Below are 25,470 nucleotides of genomic sequence, written 5' to 3' on the forward strand. Positions count from 1 at the left end.
ATTGGTTGCTTCTCCTTTTGCATCCTTCCTTCCTCCAGCTGTGCAAACGTCACCAGAGTGGGACGCAGGCACCGGAATTAGACGAGCGTTACCGGTATTGTCTGAAGTATGATGGTTTGTTTTGTATCTATCTATATATGTATGTCTTTATTTTGAGGTTACTGTATATACATTTTTAGCAAATGGGAATAGGTTGCAGAAAAATCAGCGTAGGAGAAATCAGAGATCCACACAGCGCTCGTACACATGGTTGCATAGTACAGTGGCAGGGCGGATATGCTTGTTTTGAAACTTAAGTTAGGGTAGGTTCATCATGTGCTTAATATCTCGACGTTGTAAGTCGGCTACTGTGATTCATTGGATGTAAGATAATAATTTAATAAGGTCTGGTTGTATTTTTAATCAACTTTATTTTAATCAATAAATTAGTGACCCAAAACTTCAAACAAGATATGTTGGAAATTACTGGTGTGGAATAGCCACAATGTGCTTTTTAATTTTGTATAGAAGTTCCCTTTCTTTGAGTCAGCAACCAATGTGCACAGGCGAATTCAAATTTCAACAATGCACAAGATCTGTGCACATGAGATAATATTTTATGTAAGAAATCTATTAGAAATGTTCCTGTGTTTTAAAGTAATCAGGCACTATTTTTTTTTTTTTTTATTTGGAAAGCTACACAGTTTCCATTCCCCAAGGTCTGTGATGATTCTAATAGAGCACAAGCAATCTCTCTTGACGGTCCAATAATTGATTTCATGGTAGCTACTTCAAGCAATCAGGTGTGAAATAGCCCCACCTGACCTTACATTTTTATACTACAGTAATTGGTACTGCAACTCTGTGATTTTTGTGATGACGGGTCTATCCTTGTATGATGGTCTGAGTACAAAGAAAGCATGGCACTTTTAAAATCATTTTTGTGAAATGTGTTTCTAACAGTAGTTATTGTACCAAATGTTAAAATTAGAAGTGTCAAGACAAGGTGTTGGGTACATAAACATTTAAGAGATTGTATTAAGAACAAGTTTACTTGTCCTGCCACACACATTATAAGCTGTATTGTAATAGATTGTAATTGTTATTTTCCAAGATCCCCACAAGGGGTTTTTGTATGAATTTACGAATGTACAGCCTCTACTACAACTAATGGTAACCCCTAAACCATGTCAGATAGCAACTTTCAGTGTTATAGAAACTCCTAGCAAATTCAATCTTCAAGTCATCCTTACAGTATTTTCAAGAATGTTTCTTTGACATGAACAAAACAGAGCATAGATAGATCTCTTAATGAGCAATGCATTCTCTGTAACGCCACTTCAACATAACAAAAAGCAGTAATCTGTGTGTTGTGCAGAGATGTCCCTTTATTATACCAACAAATGTAAACATCTATACTCTATTTTTACCAAATTGTTTCCGTGCTAAGAGGTCAGTGACAGCCTGTAAATCAAAATTGGATTACAAAATTCAATACAACGTGTCACACTGACAAACACATTTTAATAATCTGTAGCACAGCACTAAAGGCACAAATTGGTTTGGTAGCTTTGTTGCAATGCCAGTAGAAATTATTACTTACATTTGTTTTTTTTATATCACCACCATTGAGCTTGTTTTATAATCTCCTCCTCTTTCCCAATTATCATATTCTTCAGTCTGTATCTTCCCTACTTCCAGCACTCTCTGATGACAAAAATGCATCACACACTATAATGGAAGTCTGTACTGGATTTTGTAATTGTTCACAGTCATATCTTAAATAATTACCATGGTATTAAGCTTAAGTCTTGCTGGACTGAATTTAAGTTCAAAGCTTGCAATATTTTCTTTTAAATGTTAAACTGGAATGCAAGTCTATATAATGTTGAAAAGAATTACGAAATATAGCTCAGTCCAGACTTTTTTTTCATAACACTTAGTGATAACTATCTATTCTAATACGTTCATATTTTTGTTACAGACTAGAGTCGTCTCCTTTCCTTCTAGTTAGAGAAATGGCATCTACCGGCAATCCTCCGGGTCAAGGTAAGTAAATATCTTTACTGATTGTTAAAACAAAGATTTAATCAAATAAAAAAAAGCCTTTTCAAGATAGTGGTATCTTCATTGTTGTGCTATGGCTGTCTTATACCATATACATAGCCCCTTCTGTGGAAACCTGCTCGACCAAATGTTGAAAGGATGTGTTTTTTTGTTTTGTTAAAGTTTCTTTTTTTTTAAGTATGTATTCGTGTGTTTCTAGACAGGGTGATCAACCACATGTGGGAAAACTTACTATCCACATTATTGCGATGTATATAGTGGGATAACTGCAATTTTTGCTAATAGATTTAGTTTAGGGGATTCTTATCCCGACTGGGGTGAGTCACTAGAAGGTACCTGGAGCAGGACCTGCAATACAGTGGAAGCAGCGCTTGACCACTTTTGGTCATCTTTTGTTTACTTAGCTCTGTTTATTCACTGTGTTTTGTTTTGATTTTTGCTACACTGTGTTTTGTGTATTCACACTGTGTGCATTTTTACCATTATTGGTATTATCAATGCAACCCTGTACTAATGCGACCATTGCTGGTACCCTTGTGGCAGTCACTTGCAGCTGCAACAAAGATTGGATTTGTTCTGTCTTTGTAAATATTGTAAATAAAACCAGGGTGCCTGTGTGGCATTTCAAATGCATCCCTGTTTCTCTCTGTCTCTCGCATCCCTATTACAGGGGTACAGTTGCAGACAAAAGTATTGGCACCCCTCGCTTATTGTACCATAATTCAAGGTAACAAGCATTTAGTGAATGTTAACCACTTTTTTAATAAAACAAAAAGCAAAGTACACAATTTCTAGAAATTTAACCAATAATATTTAGCAAAAAACAAACATATTTAAATGATTAATTCATGACAAACATATTGGCACCCCTGCCTTTGTATATCGTCTGACCTTTTGCTTTTATTACGTCTTTCAGACATTCATGATCATTCTTAACCAGTCTGTTACATCTTGTTGGAGAAATCTGGGCCCATTCTGTCTTGCAAATTTCCTTCAGCTCAGACAGATTGGATACAGCTTTTTTTCAGATCAGTTCAAAGCATTTCTATTGGATTGAGATCTGGTGATTGTGAAGGCCATTCCAGAACTTTTATTTAAATTTTCTTCAAGAATTCCAGAGTTGACTTGGCCATATGCTTTGGGTCATTGGTGTGCATTAGTTTGTATTACATGGTGGATTGAGGCTGCAGTCTCTTCAGAGGTGTCACGTGTACATAGACAAAGTTGCAAGTTTATTTTTTGAGCAGGGGTAGAAAAGAAAAAAAAAAAAAAACTTTTACGTTTCTTTATTTGAGAGCAGCATCTATTAAAAAGCTGATATTTGAGGCATTAATTCCACCTAATACGGTGTTTCCCAATGCAGTATCATGTACACTACTGGTTAAAAGTTTTAGAACACCCCCATTTTTCCAGTTTTTATTGAAATTTGCAGTTCAAGTCCAGTGAATAACCTGAAATGGTACAAAGGTAAGCGGTAAACTGCCAGAGGTTAAAAAAAAAGTTTAGGTTACCAAAAACTGAAAAATAATGTACATTTCAGAGTTATACAAAAAGGCCTTTTTCAGGGAACAAATACTGGGTTAAAACATACAGCTGTTCTGCAGCAATGGAAGTTGATGTTAACAATTCCCACAGGTGTCCCAACTTTTACTTACAAACCCTCTGTCTGTATAAAAACAGTGTTGGAACAGACTGTTACTACACCCTCTTAAGTATTATTTGGACAGTATTGTACTGCAGGAAGTAGTATATTGCTATCATAATGGCGAGAAAAAGGCAATTAACATAGGAAGACAGACAGACCATTATAACCCGTAAAAGTGTAGGTCTTTCCTTTAGAGAAATTGCAAAGAAAGCCAAGGTGTCAGTGAGTACCGTTTCCTGCACCATCAAAAGGCTTTTGGAAACTGGAGGAAACTCTGACAGGAAGAGGTCTGGCAGACCCAAAGCCACAACAGAATTAGAAGACAAGTTTCTGAGAGTCAACAGCTTGCGTGATAGGCGGCTCACAGGACAACAGCTTCAAGCACAGCTTAACACTGGTCGAAGTAAGCAAGTCTCAGTTTCAACTGTGAAGAGAAGACTTCGAGCTGCAAGTTTGACAGGTCGAGTGGCAGTAAGAAAGCCATTGCTAAGATGGCAAAATAAGAAAAAGAGGCTTGCCTGGGCCATGAAGCACCGCCAGTGGACTACTGAAGACTGGAAGAAGGTCTTATGGACCGATTAATCAAAATTTGAAATCTTCGGTTCATCACGCAAGGTTATTGTACTCCGTCGAGTAGGCGAAAGGATGGTTTCTCGGTGTGTGACACCAACTGTCAAACATGGAGGAGGAAGCGTGATGGTCTGGGGCTCTTTTGCTGGATCCAGAGTCAGCGACTTGCACAGAGTGAGTGACACCCTGAATCAAAACGGCTACCACAGCATTTTGCAGTGCCATGCAATACCCTCTGGTATACACCTAGTTGGTCAGGGGTTCATCCTACAGCAAGATAATGACCCAAAACATACCTCCAGGCTATGTCAGAACTACCTTAGAAGAAAAGAACAAGACGGTAGGCTTCAAATCATGGAATGGCCAGCACAGTCTCCAGACTTAAACCCAATTGAGCTGGTTTGGGATGAACTGGACAGAAGGGTGAAAGAAAAGCAACCTACAAGTGCAACACATTTGTGGGAACTTCTGCAACAGTGTTGGGAAGAACTTTCCAAACAATATTTTATTTCCATTGTAGAAAGAATGCCACGAGTGTGTTCGGCTGTTATATCTGCAAAAGGTGGCTACTTTGAGTCAAAAGTTTAGATTAAATTTTGTTAAACAAAGCAATTCCATGATTTCTTTTTTATCTCCAATTGTTTATTTTTTTCTGTGCTTTAATTTCAGAGTACATTGAGACATTAAACTGCATACATTTCAATAAAAACTGGAAACATTTTGACAGGTTGTGTATACAATAGGGTAATGAGTCTGAGAAATAGAAAAAGAAAACATAAAAAAAAAAGTAGAAATGCAATACATGAAAGACGTACCAAAAGCTACTAATGCAACAGTTAAAAGATGGGAATGATTAAAGCTGGGTAAGCCTTTAACTGAGATGGGTACTTAAATAGAATCAAGGCAAGCGTTGGAAGTTCATTAAAGTATTTGTTCCTTGTAAATGTATTTTCCAATCGATGCTATTAGTTCAGTCCTGCAATGCCACATACAGTAACCCTATAATTGTGCAAGTGTATTTATGACTGTACTGTATGGATTGAAGAGAAAGCAAAAAATGAAAATCCTTTAGCACTCCAATGATGTGGGGCTGTGTTTTTGGAAAGGGTTTACAATGTGAATGAACTAAAAGTTCTGTGAATAGGGCCCATTATTTGTGTATCTTCTGCAATAATAATGGGACTGATTCTATTAATCTAAACAGAAATTGAATTAGCTAAGGTACAGTAACATAGTTAAACATGTTAAACATTTCTGCAAGAATACTGTCTCACTGTTGTTTATTCCTGAGATGTGATTCCAATTTTGAGTCCTTCATTTCAAACATATTTCTGTCAGTAAATAAACATCTTCTCGCTGGCGCATACCAACCTGAAAACCTTAAGAGCATCCATGTAGTACACTTCATGGCTGAAAGAGAAATCCGGATGAAAGCTGTACCATTACTGTGCTCTTTACAGATGTAAAGGAGTAGTGCCCATTGAAAGAAAAATGACAAATAGGTTTTAACCTATAAATAGATTTCATTGCTGTTCCTTTTATAAAGCACCAGACGCCTGTTTCGCAAGGTCCTCATAACTTTGGGAAGAGTAAATAGAAAAGCAACAACGTCGTTAACCCATTGTAGACTGTGAAAAGTCTACCCTTTTCAGTTTGGCCTAACATGACAACTGTAGGGCTTGTATCAGTTCAAATATCCACCTAAAGTATACAGTGTTATACCTTTCTAAAATGCTAAAGGTCTGAAGATTATTAAGAAAACATGACTGTGGGAATTAGTGTTAGTGTAATTTTGTATGTGTGGAAATGGGTTTACTGTGTATCGTTTTGGAGTTGATTTGTTTGATTGAACTATTGATTGAAACTTGCTGCCTGCTAGGCTTGGTTGAGGGGAAGGGCAGCAAGTTATTGGTTCTGCTGGTTCTTAATCAGCAGGTGGGCGGGTCTTGACCGAGTGTCCGTCAGTTTAAAAACATCCATGGGAGATGGCGCGGGGTGACTGCAACGTCATGCCAGAGGGGGACTGATCTACAGGAACGACGGCTACACAACCCTGAAACTGCAAGCGGTGTTTCAACCAAACATGGCCGCTGCGTGAATAAGGCGTATTGCTTGAGCAGTGGCTACCCGCACACATGACACGAACATGACCCTGTCACAATGACGATGAAGTATTACAATTACCTTGTTTGAATGTTTCCTTTACAAATGTACTCATACATGTTATTTAGTTATCTCCAAACTAAAAATTGTAAGATTATCAGTGGTAGCCACAACCCTCAGTAGCTAGGATCACACATTATTTTATAAATACTATGCATGGTTTTGATTTTACACAAAATTGTTTGATGGGTGCTCAGGCTCATCTACTTCATATTCTTTACTAGAGTCAGTGTGAACAAGTTTGTCGTCCGAGAGATCTTCTCCTTCTGCCATCTGTGTATATCTTCGGTAACATATATACACATACACACACACACAGTGCCTTGCAAAAGTATTCAGACCCCTGACCAATTCTCTCATATTACTGAATTACAAATGGTACATTGAAATTTCGTTCTGTTTGATATTTTATTTTTAAACACTGAAACTCAGAATCAATTATTGTAAGGTGACATTGGTTTTATGTTGGGAAATATTTTTAAGAAAAATAAAAAACTGAAATATCTTGCTTGCATAAGTATTCAACCCCTATGCTGTGGAAGCTCCCAATTTGCACTGATGAAAGAAATTGCCCTAACGAGGACACAATTACCTTACCATTGGCCTCCACCTGTGAACCATTAAAGTTTTCTGGATAAAAACCCCACTGTTGAAGGATCATTGGTAAGGCTGTGAATCTGAAGGAAAATGAAGACCAAAGAGCATTCTACAGAATTTAGAGATAAAGTAATACAAATGCATAGATTAGGGAAAGGGTACAAAATAATATCCAAGTGTTTGGATATCCCAGTGAGCACAGTTGGATCAATAATCAGGAAGTGGAAGCTGCATCACACCACACAGGCACTGCCAAGTCCCTCAAAACTCAGCTCTCAAACAAGAAGGAGACTTGTGAGAGAAGCCACAGAGGCCAACAATCACTTTGAAGGAGCTACAGAGTTCAGTGGTTGGGTTTGGAGTAATTGTGCACCAGTCAACCATATCAAGAGCTCTGCATAACACTGGCCTGTATGGGAGGGTGGCAAGAAAGAAGCTGTTACTCAAAAAGTACCATCTGAAAGCACGTCTGGAGTTTGCCAGAAAGCATGAGAGTGACCCAGCTGCGATGTGGGAAAAGGTTTTGTGGTCAGATGAGACCAAGATAGAGCTTTTTGGTCAAAACTCAAAGCACTATGTGTGGCGCAAACCTAACACTGCCCATGCCTCAAGACACACCATCCCTACAGTGAAGTATGGTGGTGGCAGCATCATGCTGTGGGGATGCTTCTCATCAGCAGGGACTGGGCATCTTGTTACAATTGAAGGAAGAATGGATGGAGCAAAATACAGGAAAATACTGCAAGAGAATCTGCTTCAGTCCACTAAAAAACTGAAGCTTGGGAGGAAATTCACCTTTCAGCAGGACAATGATCCCAAGCACAAGGCCAAAGCAACATTGGAGTGGCTCAAGAACAAAAAGGTGAATGTCCTACAGTGGCCTAGTCAAAGTCCTGATCTCAATCCCATTGAGAATCTGTGGCACTATTTGAAAATTGCGGTCCACAAGCGTCGTCCAACCAACCTGAACAACCTGGAGCAAATCTGCCAAGAAGAATGGGCCAAAATCACTCCGACACTGTGTGCAAAGCTGGTACATACTTACCCCAAAAGACTTAAAGCTGTTATTGCAGCGAAAGGTGGCTCTACCAAATATTAATGTGTGGGGGTTGAATACTTATGCAAGCAAGATATTTCTGTTTTTTATTTTTCTTAAAAATATTTCCCAACATAAAACCAATGTCATCTTACAATAATTGATTTTGAGTTTCAGTGTTTTAAAAAAAAATATCAAACAGAACGAAATTTCAGTGTACCATTTGTAATTCAGTAATATAAGAGAATTGGTCAGGGGTCTGAATACTTTTGCAAGGCACTGTGTGTGTGTGTGTGTATATATATATATATATAATTTAATTTTTTTTTTCAGGTTAGTATGCATTCTTTGTTATATAGAGAGATTTAGTGTGCTTTTTCAATAATTTGTGCTGTTTAAAGCCATGGTATATGGTAATCGACCATATCTACTGAAATGCTGTGCTTGGGGCTTTAGTGAAGTGTGTTGAGGAGTCATCCCTTAAGTTTCTACCATGGATATTTCACAGCAGTAAATATTTTGTTAATTTATGTTTGAATTTACGAACGTTTTGGGGGATTTACTGTGATTTTGGGTAAGCTCTATACTTCCTGTTGCCAAATCTGCTGGCAGAAAACTAAACCATAAAACTTTGCTAAAAAAACTAAGAAATATCGATCGAGGTCTATAGTTCCAGCTAACTGCCTTTTGGTTGATTGACTGAAGTCTGACCATGGCTTTTATGCTAATTTGAGAAAATAAATAAAGTATGTAATTATAGCATCAATCTAATTCTAATGCCATACACAAATGGTAAAGGATCAGTACCATTCAGTTGCTTATACTGTACTTTATTTTGGCCTCTTCATTTTCTTCTGTTGACAAACTAGTGAAGCATAAACTATCTAGAAAAGTAATGCCAATGTGCACTGTTAAGGTTAGGAAGTGTTGTAATAGTGTTTTTTTTTGTAATTAACTATTGACCAAAGATCAAACAAGCTGCCATTTAAACATATGGCCTTAGCAGTCTAGTTTTTTGAACAAAGTTGTTTTAGTCTTGATTATAAAAAACATGTTTGTACTATTTTTGTGATTGGTCGAACATGATATTTTCTGTTGGTTCTTGTTATGCACCTAAGACTGTCTTGAAAACAAAGATGTGTCCTTTCATTTACATTTTTGCTGGTGTAGTTATATTTAAATAAATGTAAGAAATATTTAAAAAATCAATAAATCTGTATAGTTCCACATGGTGTTGAAATGTAAAGCTGTATCCAAGTGATATTGCTGAGCACCCACTCAATGTTTCAACAATGTTTATGAATTTTAGACAACATGTAAAACTGACATCTTGAATGAGACATTATGTAATTGTACTGCAGAAAATGTGTGTATCTTAGAAATGTAAGCTACTGACATAATATTTCTGAGTGACCTTGGCCTCCAACTTAAAAGGACAGCCATATTCAGCAATTTAAAGAAGGTTACTAAAATGTGATTTTTTTTTTTTTTTTTTTCTTTTACAGGTTTTCAAAATAAAAACAGAGTGGCTATCCTAGCTGAACTAGACAAGGAAAAGAAAAGACTGCAGAACCAGTCAATGAATAGCCCTGGAGCCAGGTACTTTGATAGGACCTAAAAATATACATAGAAAATATACAGGCATTTACAAAACACAAACATCTTGAAATGAGGCACTTTTGTCATTTTATCACACCTACTAAATAATTAGTAAATTGGAATTGTATTATTGGCACACCAGTTTTAAAAAAGTGTCTTTTATTACATATGATGTTAAACTAATTACTTGAAAAACACTTGCTCTGTTTGATGATAACTTTGGACAACCCCTTTCAGTTTTATACATACAGTCATCACTCGCATATCCAAACCTATACAATTTTGACTTCAGTGACAGTTAAACGAGTGAGACGCATATCTTATTGTTTCGTTTTGGTCCGTTCCAACCCTTGTCTGTTTTTTCAGGGAACACAAAAAAGATAAAATGTCAAAAATACATAGCTGAAAGGACTGTGTTTTAAAATAAGTAGGCCTCCATTTAGATGTACTTTAGTTGATTATGTCAGTAGAATACAATATTTTCAAGAGTCAGTGTTTTAATTCAGAACGGTATGATTCTGAAAATATCACTATTCAAACTGCAGAATATAGTGATTTGATAAGGCCCTAATGTCAACTATTTCCACAGATTTAAAAAAAAAAAAAAATCTAACTGTTTAATGATTGACTTTTGCATTACCGTAGCCTGTCTCGTTCGCTTTGTTTTTGCTGCATTTTCGTCATGTGAAATTGGAGAAAGTGCTGTGTAACTGCACAATATATATATATATATATATATATATATATATATATATATATATATATATATATATATAATATATATATATATATTTTATTTTTTTTTTTTTTTTTCAGAAAGAAAGTCAATGTAAAGAAAAAATTCTGTTTTGACTTTTCTGTTGGACACCTCTTCATTTTCACCACCACCATTAGCAAAAAAATGAGTCCATTGATGCTGGGCTATGGTTTATCATTAGCAATAATTCAGTGGTTTATACTGTGTTCATACCTCCTTTTTTAATAATCACAGCATTCCTCTATCGAGACCTGCCCTGAACAAAGATTTTAGAGACCACGCTGAGCAGCAGCACGTAGCAGCACAACAGAAGGCAGCCCTGCAGGTCAGTTGCCAGGTTACTCACTGTTAAAGCATACTCGGGATTTTTAATGCAGCATACATTGATATGGTACAACCTGTAAATTCAGTTAATAGACATTAATGTCTCATCAGAAGGAGGTCACTTTCCAACAGAAAAGTGGCTCCTTACACCATGATGGGGAGTTGGTCGAGCTCTGACTCAGACGAAAGAGTGTCCTCTCACTGAGCTATCTGTGTCACTGTTTGCAGCACCAGATTTTCCTTGGCGTTTATCTTCCATGTACGAAATTCTGACTCCAAAGAATTTTCTGAATAATATGTGATATAAATGTAAGACAAGCAAAATAGAGCACTATAAAGATCAATTGTTCTAATAAGAGAAAGTGCTTTGTTTTAAAGTGTGAAATCTGAAAACTACCTTAATATAACTGAAACACTGCACCATACTTGGTAAAAAACCTTCTGGCAGAACCAGCAAACTTAGACAAATGTTGCCATGTTTTTGACCCTCTTTTCAGCATGCCCATGCACACTCGTCAGGCTTCTTCATAACTCAGGATTCTTCATTTGGAAATCTTATTCTTCCTGTCCTGCCACGACTTGACCCAGAATAAGGCGGTGTGTATTTCTTCTGAGATCTGAATGGAAGACTTGGTCATACATTCCTTCTCGTATTCTGAAGGAAAATTTTAAAAAAAAAATTAAAAAAATTAAAAGAAAAGTAAAATTTGACTGCTCCAGATATTTTTTTGTTTCAAAGAAGACAATACAGAGCAGTTTTGTAAAGTGTTCAGTTTGGCTTAACTGGAAACAACAACAACATTTGATAATGGAACATTACAAGTCTGTTATTTACCTATAGTGACCATGTTTCAGATTTTTCTGCCTGGTGACTGTATGTTAGCTTTTCCCAGTCAGTTTTCTGTGCACATTTTTATGATTTACATTTTTCAATAAAGTCTGAAAATGTGGTGTTACTCTGTGTGCATTTATTATCTATTAAAACAAAACAGAACACAAATCTGGGACTCTTTCCACTCCAGTGCTTTGTCCATAGTTCACAAATTGTATTTGTATTGACAGTAAATTGTACAAGTACTATATTTTATTGTATAAGGTCCGTTCATTAATTCACTGTTTTCAACAATTATTTTTTTTTTTTTTTTACGTGCAAGTCAAATAAACATAATAAAGTGAAAGCGCTGTACATAGATTGTAAATATTAGAAAACTGGAAAAGGGAATGCTGAACAAGAGAAACTCTTTACCGGTACTCTTCTTTCCCACTTTCAGAATTTATATTAGGATGCAGAAATCTACCAAAGCGGTAGAAGAGTGCAGCAATTTATGCAACCTTGACTAGGACCAAACAAGCATCTACTATTGTTCCACTATCAAAATCTGTCACATGCTGACTTGCCCATCCTAGCTCATCCTAGCTTCTGACCTACACCAGAAATGGGATTTACACATGCCTGGGATTTCATATTGGGGACAGCTCATTTGTGTGACGCATTACATTTGTCCAACTCCTCATTTAGTATATGCAGTTCATGCTTTCTGTGTTAAATAATAAAACCCAGACGTGTATATTCCCACTCAATAAAAAAACACAAAAACACTTTTTTTCTGGAGTGGTTGTTATTGTTATACCAGGTGCCTGTTCATAAAGAGGTTCTTTTATATATATATATATATATATATATATAAATTGCTGAACAAATGGCTAATTCTTTCCACAATTGAATGAACGAATATTATTAAACAGCAGTGAAATTATGTTGGGCTTGCCCTTGCTGTAATCTGTAAAAGTGGGCTTTGTTTCCTAATGCTGTTGTTGTGTTCATTAAAACCTGTAACCCAGTATCAGGTGGTTCCCAGCGGCACCAGATTAACATAATTCTGTGTGCAATTGTGAGTCCCTGTGGTGGGGTGCCCCACCCTTGCGTATTGTTGTGTTTTATGTTGAATATTGTGTGTTGTTATTGGTGTGGATATAGTGGTTCACGGGATATAAATTGGGCTATGTAGCATGAGTGATTTAATATGTGTATTTGTATTTAGGCATGGGGATTGCACAAAATCACTTCACATGCAGATAAAGTATGTAATAGTATGTGAGCACAGGGACTGCACAAATTAGTTCACATGCTGAGATTCAAGTGAATGATTAATTAGTAATTGAATCCCAGCACAGCTGTATATATAGATGCACGAATCACTCACTCAGGGTTGGGTGTTCGGAGAGTGGAGAACGCAAGTAGAGAGTAGATACAAGAAAGATAACAATTGCTACTCGTGCTGGAAGCACCAGCACCATACTTGTTGTTTTGTATCTTTTTTGTTTGTCTATTTATTTTGGCCAGTGCGCCATTTTGTTTTTTGTTTTGTGAAAGTCTTGTTTGTTTAAAATCTTTTGTTTAATAAAAAGCATCTCTGTTTCACTCGCAGTTGCCTTGTGTGTTGTGGATTCACGTCACCACCAGTCATCCTGTTCACAGGCCCCATACAGTATTTTACAAAGAACACTTTCCATATTGCTGGAATATTTTCAGATTTTTATTTTTCATTAACGTTTTAGGGGTAAGATCCAGGCCTGAATAACACAGAATGTAGAAACCAAACTTCAATATGATAATTCTATGGTAAGTGTGTAAAACTGATTTATTAAGAAATGTAAGTATCGAATACAGTAAACAAATGTTAGACTAAGCATTTTAGTATGGTAACGGTTATTACCAGTACTCCAGACAAATCACTATTCTGAATAGGGTCCAGTCCCAACTAGTTCAGATTAGTGAGAATCTACGTTATTATTTTATCTCGTTAATTTTACTAATACTAACCAGCATTTTAACATTAGAACAAGCTTTCCATCATTTGCAAATTTGATGAGTTTGCTAATCATCTCCCGATCTAAGTCATTGATATAGATAAGAAATATGTATGTATACACACTAAACACAATGCAAGGTATTTATTTATTTTTTTTATGAACTATATATTAGGGCTAATTTTCAACCCTCTCTCTAGACTTTAAATAACTCCTAATTGTTTTTGTTTGTTTTTTTTAAAAGGAGTCATTTTACAAAACTACAACCAAACAGCAAATAAAATTCAAGGTTTATTAAACACTCTCAAAGTTGTTTGTTTCTCAGGTATGTACAATTAATTAAAAAGTGGAGTAAATGCTTTCAAAATAATGAATGAGAAGAGTCTTCTGTGTTGTCAAAATCCGAGACAAAGCTGTGGGTGTTTTACTAACTGTAGTTATAACTATTATATGACAAATACAAAAAAAAAAAAAGTAATGTAAGTGCATCTTCTAAGTTTGACTTCAACCGAATCAGTCATTCAGTTCTGCAACAAGCTGTTGTTGCAATGCTCTTAATGGACTTCATGACGTCTGTTTATTCTAGCTGTACTGTATAATTCTGTCTCAGGATAACAAACTGATTTTTCTCATTTTTAGGTCTTCTGGGTTTGTTTTGTGTTGTGGTGAATGTACCCACTTTTCTTTTTGCAAACAAGCTTGGAGGGGGGAGTTAATGCGTATTGTCATTCACTTCCTGTTTTCAAGTGGCACTGTTCATTCGGCCACCTTTTGTGTAATAGGTTTCATACATCTCTCTCTCCCACATCATTCCTGCGAGTACTAAAATACCAGACAGGACTAAATCCAACTCATTGAGACCAGCCAATCAGAGAGGCGACAGCAGTATAAGAAGACCTCACTGCTAAAAAGTATAGGCTGTGAAAGCTATCCACACACTTGGAGATCACTCATCGCATCCAAGAAGAGAAGAGACAGAAGATGAAAACTTTGGTTACCATGACAGTTCTACTCTTCTTCACTTATCTAACTGGTAAGTCGGAAAGCAGGTTGTTGTTGTTGTTGTTGTTTGCTTCTTTGTTCGTTTGTACAATGTCATTTTAAATATAGTGGAATCCTAGATAAAATTGTCTTCTTAATGCAGGTCTGATAGGGAAGATACTTTTCATATCTCTGAAATTGTAAGAAACTGACAAATAGAAGTCTATATGGCGGAGTTTGCTATAGTCTTTAGCAGTTGAAAAATGTCATACAAACCTTTGAAAAACAGAAGGATATCCCAATTAAAGATTCTTTATTGAATATTACTTTCAGTTTTGTATTCTAACTGGGTTTGAAATGGATATTAATTGCTCGGATGTCCAGAGGTCAGGTACCTTGAAACTGTAAGTTGTAGGTCATTGGCAACAATGCTTCCATCTACAAGCATTTGTTCCATCTGTGTTTTTTTTTTTCTTTTAGAACCTGTGTATGGACTTCAGAATGACATGAAATCAAAGATCAAAAGAGGTAAATATTCCTTTCCTAATGTGCAATGCCTATCACACATCTGTCAATGATTTATCTATGTAGTGTAACATTTTGTAAATGTAAAATGTGGGTACTGTTGCTCTTTTGTGTTATGTCTGTTGTAGAATTGTTTTCACTTTGTTATTTCCTGTGCATGAGACAACATTGAAAATGGTGAGCCGAAGTCATAGTGATTGTTGTAACATAGTTATAAAGTATATTAATTAAACATATATAAATGAATGACATGAATGTTATTTGCAAAATTATTTTTTAAATATGGATAGAAGAAATATATACCTGGCACAATGCTTTGTTACCGATTGCTTCCCTAGTTTCTATAGATTCTAGGGTAGCATAGATTAGCATAGATTTTGTTTTATAGATATGTAAAGGATATCGGTACAATTTAAAACAGGTATTAATCCCTCTGATGAATAAGTCCTGTCATTAATTCTGTTTATCTCATATATATTGTGCATATATAAATATCCTGTGTCTTCTATTTGTTTAATTTATTGGTAGAGTAGATTCTCGGCACTCCAAACCCTGTATTGACCTATAATCACAACCATGCTATCACAATGAAATAAATACATACTGAAGGCAATGTCATAATTCTGTGTGTGGTGTGCAAAACATTTACAGCACAGTTTCTGTATTTTGTATTTGTGATTGTTGATGAAACTTAAGTATCATAAACATAAAACAGTCTATACCAGGCATTTGTTTAGTAAGATAACCATTACGCTGTAAGTTTGTTTAGAGCCTGGAAACTGTAAAGAAAAATGACTTCTGGCTCTCAAACCTCATGTCACTGTATTTGTAGTAATGCTGTGTGTCAAAAATCACCCCAGCTTGATTAAAATAAAGTTACAAAACCCCAGTAATTATAACCATCACTACTTGAATCATTAAAAAAAGACCCCTTACAGTTAAATAGCTGACACTGTGACATGACAACTGCTGCATCCCACAGTAAAACCTCTTGAAGTGATCTAATTGGATATTAAATATTCTCAGCTGAATCTCAGAACACTAGGACATCTGAGAAGCATTTGACTATTACTTCTGTTCCTATAAGTAGCCATTTTAGAAGCATAATAGCAAGACACTTCTGAAACCCTTCCATGTATTATTTGTATTGTCTATATGCGATATGCTACCACTAAACATGTTTTTTTTCCCCCTACAAAATCCTGAATTAAAGATTTCTGGGTTTTTTTGTGTTTTTTTTAATCTTAGCTTTTTTTTCAAAGAAGTCCTTGGTAGTGGCAAGTGAGGAGGACGAAAGATACAGTAAGACTTTTAAAAAGTTAAACATTCTATAAAATAAGCCTATAGTTCTTGACTTGCATAAAAAAAATTATTCTTAAAATTCAATTGAATTATGGCACTGCTATCATTATAGCTGCTTTTAAAAAGTATCAAATAACAACAAAACATGTTAACTGTGTGCAACTATTGCATAAAATCATTTATGTTGAGCACAGGTGTTTCTATTCACCAGTGCCTGCCTGTGGGAAGTAAACCATTGACAATTGTTGGAATCTGAAGTAATCTAATCGTTTTGACTACAAATTTTTTTGAAGACATTGAGAAAGACTTCTTGGCAAAACATTTTTGTCGTGGTATTTTTTAAGTTTCTTTTAGTATTGCTATATGCATCACCATGTATTTGATTGTTTGAATTCTTTTGAGCATATCTTCGTGCCTCACAGTATGGCAACCGCACTGAAACATTACAAAAATCAAGGAAATATGTGTTGGAAGGCATATCCTGAATTTCCTGACCTTTTGCCCATGCAGGTCTTAAGGAAAGCCCTGTTTCTGTGTTATCAAAACATAACAAGTTGCTGTGGTTAGAATCTAGAAGAAAACATGTTCCCATTCCTTGATTTCCAGTCACATTGAGGGGCCATTTAAAACTATTAGATTACTGATAAGTCAAATTAAATAAATAAGCAACAAATAAATAAATGAGCAATAGTAGCAATTATATATTTGCTAACATCAAAAAACATCCAACATGATACCAGTATTGGTAATTCTAGAACCCTGACTGTTTTTTTTTCTGTCTGTTATATGAAGTCTTATTTTTTAACTATACAGTGTGATTCCAACATTTTAAAAGCAGCAACTGTATTTCTTTTCTGCACTAAAACACGACATTTTCCCTTTAAACACATAGTTAAAGTATTGTGCTGTCTAAGCTAACTGTATTTAATGATAAAGCTGGATTTATGCACCTTGTTTTTCTCAGGCTGTGTTGTTGAAAAATGTTTCCCAGATCTGGAAGACTGTGCAAGTCCCAAGACCAAGGCCATGTATGCAGTCTCAGGTAGCTGCATTTTTCATTATTTTCTGAGTAAAGCCATCTCTTGCTAAAAGGGCAAAACTGACAGTAGATAACAGGTCAAAGGTAGAAGTAAATAAATGTTGGCAAATGTTACATGAACGAACCTGAGGTTTGTTTGAAATTAACCTAAATGCTAACCAAAAATGTGTCCCATTTAATTAAGTTAATTGTAAATAAAATGTTACAAAAGGTGTGGTTTTGCTTTTTTTTTATACAATATAACACCAAAGGCTACTTAATTTTGATGAAAATTAAACATAATAGTGGGAGATGGCAGCTTTAATGTGTGATGGTTGGGTGCTGAATATATCTTAATACTTTTGGCGAGAATGAATGAAGTACAGATCCGTGGGTGGTTCACCTTTTAAAGACACAACCATGTCATGCAGTCAGAGAAGTCTAGGTTTGTGTCCTGGATGTGTCTATTTGCTGATCTTGGCTGAAGATCCAAGTGCTGCATTGGCTGGTGCTTCTGGAGGTTGGGGAGTCACAGTCTTCAGGGACTGCTTCACGTCACTGCACTACAGAATCCCCTATTGGCTTGGTGCCTGGTGAGCTTGTGCCATGGGCTGTCCTTTGCCCAACAGGGGGCAATAGTGTGGCTGACCTCCACTGTCGTCTGAGTTCCTGGGTGTAAAAATTAGCTTGGTGGTTGCACACAAGAATGAATGTTTAAAGATATCAACGTACTTTCACAATAGCAGTTTGCAATGAATATATGTAAAAAAAAAAACTAAAAAAAACCTATAAAAAACCACAACATATATTTCTTTATTTCAGACGGAGAGCAGAGGAAGATTTTCCAAGTCCACTGCGTAATTCAATTTGGGGTTTGCACCACTAACTGTTTTAACAGCCAAGGGATCGCTGACAATGTTTGACCTTTCTTTCTGAAACACATTGAATCTGTGCTGAGGACAAAATTGTGAAAAGCTGGACTTGCAAGTGTGTATTCCAAATGCACAATGGGTGCTGTTCTCAAAAGAGATAGGTATTCTTATATTTTAATGTACAGGTATTCATTTGTGGTAGTAGAATTCACAACTACAGATTTATAGTAGTTTTGCTTACCTGTTTGATAAATAGACACAGAGAGGCAAAGATATTTTTTGCATTAAAACAATCTATAAAAGTAACATTTATTCATATTGTATTCTATTCTTATTCAAACCCTTGGTGCCAATACTGATACTGATCTGTACTTCATGAAAAATAAGTATGTTGACCAAGAAAAGTGCATCTCACATTAGACAATACTTAATGCACTTCTCCGGTGAGAGAGGAAAGGGAAAAAGTATTTCATGAAGATATAACTCCCAAGTGGTTTTACAAAATGTGTATTTTCAGATTGCACCCATTTAGTCCCTCCTATCTGTACAGCCCCAACAGGCCCCACCTATATCAACACAAACTCCCCGGTATAGGATCAGTTGCAATAAAAAAACCTTTTCCACACCCCCCCCCCCCCCCCCAAGCAGTTTGGATAAAAGACCCTGTACTTTTTTGCATTTGTAGTGCATGTGTTTCCCAGATTTCTATTTGTCGTGTTTATTTGAATTATGTACTTTGCAAGTAACTGCACTAACTGAAAATGTTTGTGCTATGTGATTTGTGACTTCAAAAATCAGGAATTCCATGAAACAACAATGCCCTCATGGAATTCAATAAGCAATATGTTATAATCTACACCCTAAAAGAGGCACAGAATACAAAGGTTTAGTAAAACCACTGTACTTAACTGTGGACATGTGGATTCTACTGCAAACTGACTACAAATGTTTGTAATAAGGATTCTTATCTCTTTAGTCAACAGGACAAATATATATTGGATATTGCAGGTAAAAATTTGTACAGTATCTCTGTTGGAACTGACATCTATGATATCTTTCAGTGTAGTTGTTCTCTGCTTTGTGGAAATTTGATTAACAATCACTAAATGTTAGTGAATAAAGCTTTTAATTTTTTGTTTTTATCTGGCATGCCTGTTAATTCATTACATTTAACATTCACACTAATTCCACTATGTAACACATTTTTTGTTCCTGGGTAGTAAGTGTTATTTCCTAATTGCTTATGCCTCAAAAGTATAGAAAATGGCTATTATTCCCCACAAACTTTGCTTTCGTGACCAGGACAGTGACATTTCAAAATATCACTATTTCCAATGGGAAAATGGGCAAATGTGTGTCTTTTTGTTCACATCAAGTCAGAAAAACAACATATGAATCCAAATTAACATGTATTTATACTAAAGTAATACAAAGATGACTACAAAAGATTTAGAAGTGAGTAGTTTTTCAAGATTTACAATTAAACTGTAAATACAATATGAATTCACACCGGCCTACTATCAGCCCTCAATAAAAGTCTTCCAGATCAACAAGGTAACCCATTCCATTACCTCACCACTCTGTGTAAAGAAGTGTCACCACTTAACTTCCAACTGTATTCTGTAGTCTTGGTTTCTGTGCTGCACCAGTATTGTTAAATCCGTATAAAGACTTTGAAGACTTGAGTCACACGCCAGCCATCAGTTCTGTTTTACACAATCATAGATACATTATCCTGAACAGCTAGCGAGTAATGTTTTATCTATGTAGAATTTTTATTTTAATTTAAATTTTTCAGAGATGACCATTACATCCTCCATTGGAACGGGTTGTTTGAAGACTTGCACCTGGTGGTGGAGATCTGAACAGAAAATGCTTAATAAGTTTATGATACACATACACATAATAAAACCCTTCAGAAACTGGACACAAACACTTTTATAAACCAGACACATTGAAATCAGGAGACAAAGTTGTTTTTGTTTATATATAAAAGTTTATTTTTTTTACTAGTTTTTCTCTAGGCAATTTCAAATCCTCATGACATGATGAGCTGGAGCTAGTGGGTGCTGATGCTACCATGATTTAAAAAATCTATTAGAATTACTTTGAGTGTCACGTTACACTCCAAACAATAAAACACATTGAAACACACACAACACTTTGAGAACAAAAATCTAAAGGAACCACTCCCAAGGCAGATGCCAAGCACATATACCAGTGATAGAATAAATCTACTCTGCACACCTCATTACTGAAAGTACCTACGATCATTTTCTAGGGAATTAAGGGTGAAAGGCACTGCAAAACAACTTACTTTGTTAAAAACAGATCAAACCAAAATTCTCCAACTTGCTAATCCTGTATTTTGACAATGTCATGGTATACAATACAATTCTGCTAATACAAAAGACTAAAAAAGGTGCCACACTCAGTGGTATAGATTCATTTATTTTATTAAGGTTGCACTCAATGAAATATGCTCCAGTAAGTCAGTTTGACTTAACTGTAGATAATGATTTAAATCAGCAAGTTTAAAAAAAGGTTATAAATGGATTTCCAAACCAACATAATTTAACCATTTTGACTGGCTGCCATATTCAGAATTCATAATTAAGATGATGATAATGAATAGAAATGTATTCTCTTTTTTTCAGTGATCTCATAAAGCTTACGTTGTCACCATCTTTTTTTTTTTTTTTTTTTTTTTTTAATCCTATGACCATGTGGCTTCAACTACAATATTATACTGTTTGAAATATAAAACATTTTTAAAAAATCTTTCAGAAATGTAGTTTTCTAGTTTGAATAGTGATTATGTTTAAAAAGATATTTGCAACAATATATAGTCACCGTAGGCAGCAACAGTAACACGTGAGAGTGGTATAAATTAAAAGGTTTCTATATATTCCAAAGAATGAATGAATGAATAAAACCATGACAATAGACCACTAAATTGGAAAAAAATAAATCTTGGGGTGCAGTCAATAAGCAAAAAGCTCTCTAGTGGCGCACATGTTTGTTAGTAATTATCAGACGGTCCTGTTATTAGGAGTGAGCAGTTTCACAAGCAGACAAGAAATTGCTGTGTATTAAAACACTTGTTTTGAGCGAGTTTTGGAATTTGTGTATGTTTTTTTTTGTTTTAAATGTAAATTATTACTACTGTATTTTTGTGTAAATGTAAAGTTTTATTTATTTTACTTTAACCAGGAAAAAAAAACCCATTGAGACAGAGGCCTCTTTTACAAAAGTGTCCTGACAAAATGACCAGATATTTGACATCCCTAAAAATAACAGCACTCTAAAAGCCAATCATATGGAAGGCCAACTGGGTCAAAAACACGTTATTTAGAACACAGTCTCATTTGACTTTAGTACGTGTTGTAATTCTTATTGTTACGCATACTAATTGGGCCAATCAGATGACTGAAAATGAAATGCGAACCAATGAATTTAAAAGAAAATAGAATGTGTAATAAATTATATAATTAAAATATATAAATATATATTAGGTTTAGAGGTTTTAATCTTGACATTTTCTATTGATAGATTCGTCATCTGGTCTATGGTTCATTAATCAATTAATCACACCCTCTTGCTAGGGATATGAAATTGTACTGAAAGACAATTACAGGTACAAAGTGCTATTTACTGCAATAATGCCAGACAATGTTTAAAATACATATATTTACATATTTACTTAAATGTAATTTGACAGTTTGAAAATATTTGCGACTAAAGGCTAGCTCATACTTCAGACCGACATAATTTGTGGTCCGAGCCGAGGGTCTCTGAAACTCTGTGCGACAGGTCAGAACATGTCATCCACACACTTGCGATGCAAGTCTTTTTTTTTTTTTTCATGGCTCTGCGACCTGAAATCACAGGGGTCGGATGATGTTGAAAAATCTAAACATCTGCTGCATGGTCGTACGCTAGTAACCATCATGGAGCAAGACTTCGAAGAACATTTAATAGAAGGCGCTTGTAAACATCTGCATTTATATAACCCCTCACTTAATATAGAGATGCCCAAATAATGGAAACCACGTTGGCTCAGAAAAAAAAAATAGAAAGGGACTGGAGAGAATTTAAAGCCCGTTGCCACACTTTGCTGGGAATTGCCATTTGCTATGTGCAGTGTGACTGCAAATCTTTCTGCAGGTGTCACTGGCATCGCATGTGTAAATTCGCATACAAGTTAATGGTCCCAGTCTGTTTAACAGATTGTCAGACCTTTCACCTGTCATTGTAAAATACCAGTACCTAAAATATCTCTCACTGTCACATGCCCGCATCTCTCTAATTAATGTTTGAAATTCTCCCCTTCAGGTTCTCTGTTATAAGAGGTACAAACTCATCTCTTAAAATGTCAACTTTTACAATTATGCAAATGCAGTCTTTAAAGTATGAATGACAGCTACGAAGTCAAAAAGGCTGCAACATGATACGTTCTTCGTACAGCAAATAGTGAAGCTGTACAGCTTTTACAGCTGCATGCACCTGGTGTATCGCATTCATCTCTGACAAAAGTGTCTACGAACCAACCCTAAGATGATGCAATAAACTTGTAGTACTGCCGTGAAAGGAAAGCACCGATGAGCAAATGTTGCAAGTTGCAGTCTATTTTTCTTTAATCTTAGATATTCTGAAATATTGGTTATACCTCCCAGTTGCCTTTTTGATAGTGTCTTTAGAAAGATATTCCACATTATCAAGATACTCAACTCCGTTGATTCTCTATGGGGACTTCTGTCCAGGGTTGCCAGATTTGTCACAGTAAAATAGCCTCGTTCTTCAAAACAAGCACAATCTAGCCACTCCCCATTTCTGGTCACACATAAAGAAATTATTTTATATGACATAATTTTTAACCAATCAGAATGCTCTGTGCGGGACACTTTAAATTATGTTTGTAATATGTCTTAAATAGCCACACATAAAAAAGCAGAAATCAGCTGCTTTAAATTAGATATTTATTGCGCGCCAACAACAGAAAAAAACAGATGGACTTTGTTCAGAAGTGTATTTCTCTTATCCATCACCAGCTTAATATATTTTTTTTTCTGTGGACCCTGGGCAACAGTGAAACAGACTTCAATAGTTTGTAACAGTTTTAAACACCGAGACCCCATCTCCATTGACAATAGAAAAATAGCCCTGGAGCACTCTTTATATCCCATGATCCCTTGCACACAGTATGATGGAAGTAAAGGCGGAGTTGAGTATTTTGGTAATATCAGATCTCTTCCATGCTTTAATGATGTCAAGACATTCAAGACAAGGTACTGTACTACTACTTGGATTAAAAAAAACACCTTTTCAAGCTATACCTGTGCAGGCTAAAGAAAAGTGAAAACACTATCTAAACCTGTTTTTAATATGACCAGTCCTCCAGCAGACACAAGCAAAATCAATATCTGTACTGGCAATAACTATAAATCCATAACTCATAAAATATTCACCATAACAACCTATAATGATAAAATGGGCCTCACGAGGAAGTACAGTGTGTTTTACTAAAAAAATAATTTAAAAAAATGGATTGTTTTGTACATATTAACTTGCCAGGACACTAACTATTTTAAGAATAATGTTTTGAATTTACTATTGTCTTGTGTTTGAAAGGGCTAGTCTATTGTTCTATGGGCAACCGTTTTTTTAAATCACAGGTGGTTGATGTGAGAGAATTTCCTAGAGGCCTGTGTGAAGGAGACAAAAGTGAAATTATCACACTGCTCCAGCCGTACCTTCTTGGCCAGCTTAGGCACAACCCCCCTGAGGGAGCGAAGGCCCATTCTCTGTTCCTCGTACCAGACACCATTGACGGAACACATCTCCTTGCGGGCGGCCAGGTAGAAGGGGGAGCAGGGGTCCATGAGCGTTGGCGGTCGGTGGGTGTACATGTACTTGTAGAGTAGGCAGTAGGGGCAGCGTTTCTGGCCCCGGGAGTGCTCGTGGTAGACCTGTCCGTAGCACACTTTTGTATTGCTGCTGACCCGCTTCTCCCGCTTAACACTGTCAGTCCTGCCAAAGAAAGGCCGGTTGTCCGAGTCCTTCAGTAGTTCCACGTCGCCAAACATCAAGTCAGCATGCTCCTGCAAGGTCCTCATGTTGAAGAACTGGCTATTGTACTTCACCACTGTAGACAGCAAAGCCACAGGCCCTTCATCACCCAGGCAACCAGTCCTCCACATCTCCTCCTCATCGTTGAGGGAGAAATAGATAATGTTACGGGAGCGGGCACCCGACATGCCTGCCTTGCTGAGCACATGGAGTTTCTCTTTGAGCTTCTGGGACGAGGAGTTGAAGATGCCGCTGGTGATGGAGAAGCCTACGCCAGCATTTTTCAGTATGCGGTCCAGGCCCCTCCGAATGGCATGCAGAGAGGTGGCCAGGAAATCCGAGCCATCCGTCTTCTTTACACTCACATAGAAATCTCCCAGCAGCTCGTTCAGCTTGGGGGCTGGGATCTGGGGAGCCAGAAGAGACGACAGATATGAAAAAAAACTGCCAGCCCTGTATTAAAAGCCACTACAGAAGAGCGATCTGTCGTGTGTGACTATGATGAATCCCCACATGCACCAACCTCCTGTAAGTATCAGGACAAATTAAGAAAAGCAGAGTGTTTCATGGTAGGGCTTTTGTTACTTGTTGTAACATACTCGGAACCAAAGCTTATTGACCATTAGGGGTGCGCTGTTACACTTTAAGAAGTATTTGGTCAGCAGGTATTAAATCTATCAAAACACATCTATTTATTAATGTGTTGATTTCAAAACAAAAAAAGCTGCCCTTCCCTCACTGTTACAACTGAGTACCAATCAATGGCAATTAACTTCTGCACTGAGTGTTTTAAAAGCAGATTGGAAGCAAATTTCCCTTTCATCTAGGGTTCTGGCATTACAGGCATACCAAGGCCATAAACTGACAAAATATATTACAAAACTACCAAATGAAGCTGATTCATCACTTAAAATGTGATCATTCCTTAAACCACAAGTTACTGGAAACGGATATTGTTAATATTGGTAACAGCCCCAAGAGCATAGTTTGTATTAAAATGTAAAAAAAAATAGAGCACATGACATACATTTCTACCTGAAAGGCTAAGAAAATATGTATCCCAAGTTTAAATATGTTCAAATGTAGTTACCTTAGTAATGTCCATATAGTCCTTTAGCCCTTTGGTCATACACCAGTACCTCCAGACATTCAGTG

The 25,470-nt window shown here is 36.2% G+C and overlaps 2 protein-coding genes across 4 annotated transcripts in view; one reads left to right on the forward strand and one right to left on the reverse strand.

The window, feature by feature from the left end:
* The first annotated feature begins 48 nt into the window (after positions 1-48).
* On the forward strand, positions 49-11,693 carry LOC121314693 (SOSS complex subunit C-like). 2 transcript variants are annotated; one of them, XM_041248211.1, is made up of 5 exons: positions 49-106; positions 1,964-2,028; positions 9,563-9,656; positions 10,648-10,738; positions 11,235-11,693. In XM_041248211.1, exons 2-5 carry the CDS (start codon positions 1,998-2,000, stop codon positions 11,328-11,330), a joined length of 312 nt encoding a protein of 103 aa, XP_041104145.1. In that variant the 5' UTR covers positions 49-106; positions 1,964-1,997; the 3' UTR covers positions 11,331-11,693. The 2 variants fall into 2 exon arrangements, with proteins under 2 accessions (XP_041104145.1, XP_041104153.1); XM_041248219.1 differs by having other exon boundaries at positions 77-114.
* A 10,653-nt stretch (positions 11,694-22,346) lies between these two features.
* The window catches only part of LOC121314701 (uncharacterized protein KIAA1958-like), a 41,609-nt gene continuing 38,485 nt past the window's right edge, over positions 22,347-25,470 (reverse strand). For both annotated transcript variants that reach the window (XM_041248234.1, XM_041248242.1), the window contains 2 exons: positions 25,406-25,470; positions 22,347-24,722 (listed from right to left, as the gene is read on the reverse strand). The exon at positions 25,406-25,470 is cut by the window's right edge. In XM_041248234.1, coding sequence (XP_041104168.1) covers positions 23,916-24,722; positions 25,406-25,470 — 872 coding nt within the window. In that variant the 3' untranslated portion in view covers positions 22,347-23,915. The remainder of the gene's footprint in view (positions 24,723-25,405) is intronic.

The sequence above is a fragment of the Polyodon spathula genome, chromosome 1, assembly GCF_017654505.1.
Source record: "Polyodon spathula isolate WHYD16114869_AA chromosome 1, ASM1765450v1, whole genome shotgun sequence".
NCBI lineage: Eukaryota > Metazoa > Chordata > Actinopteri > Acipenseriformes > Polyodontidae > Polyodon > Polyodon spathula.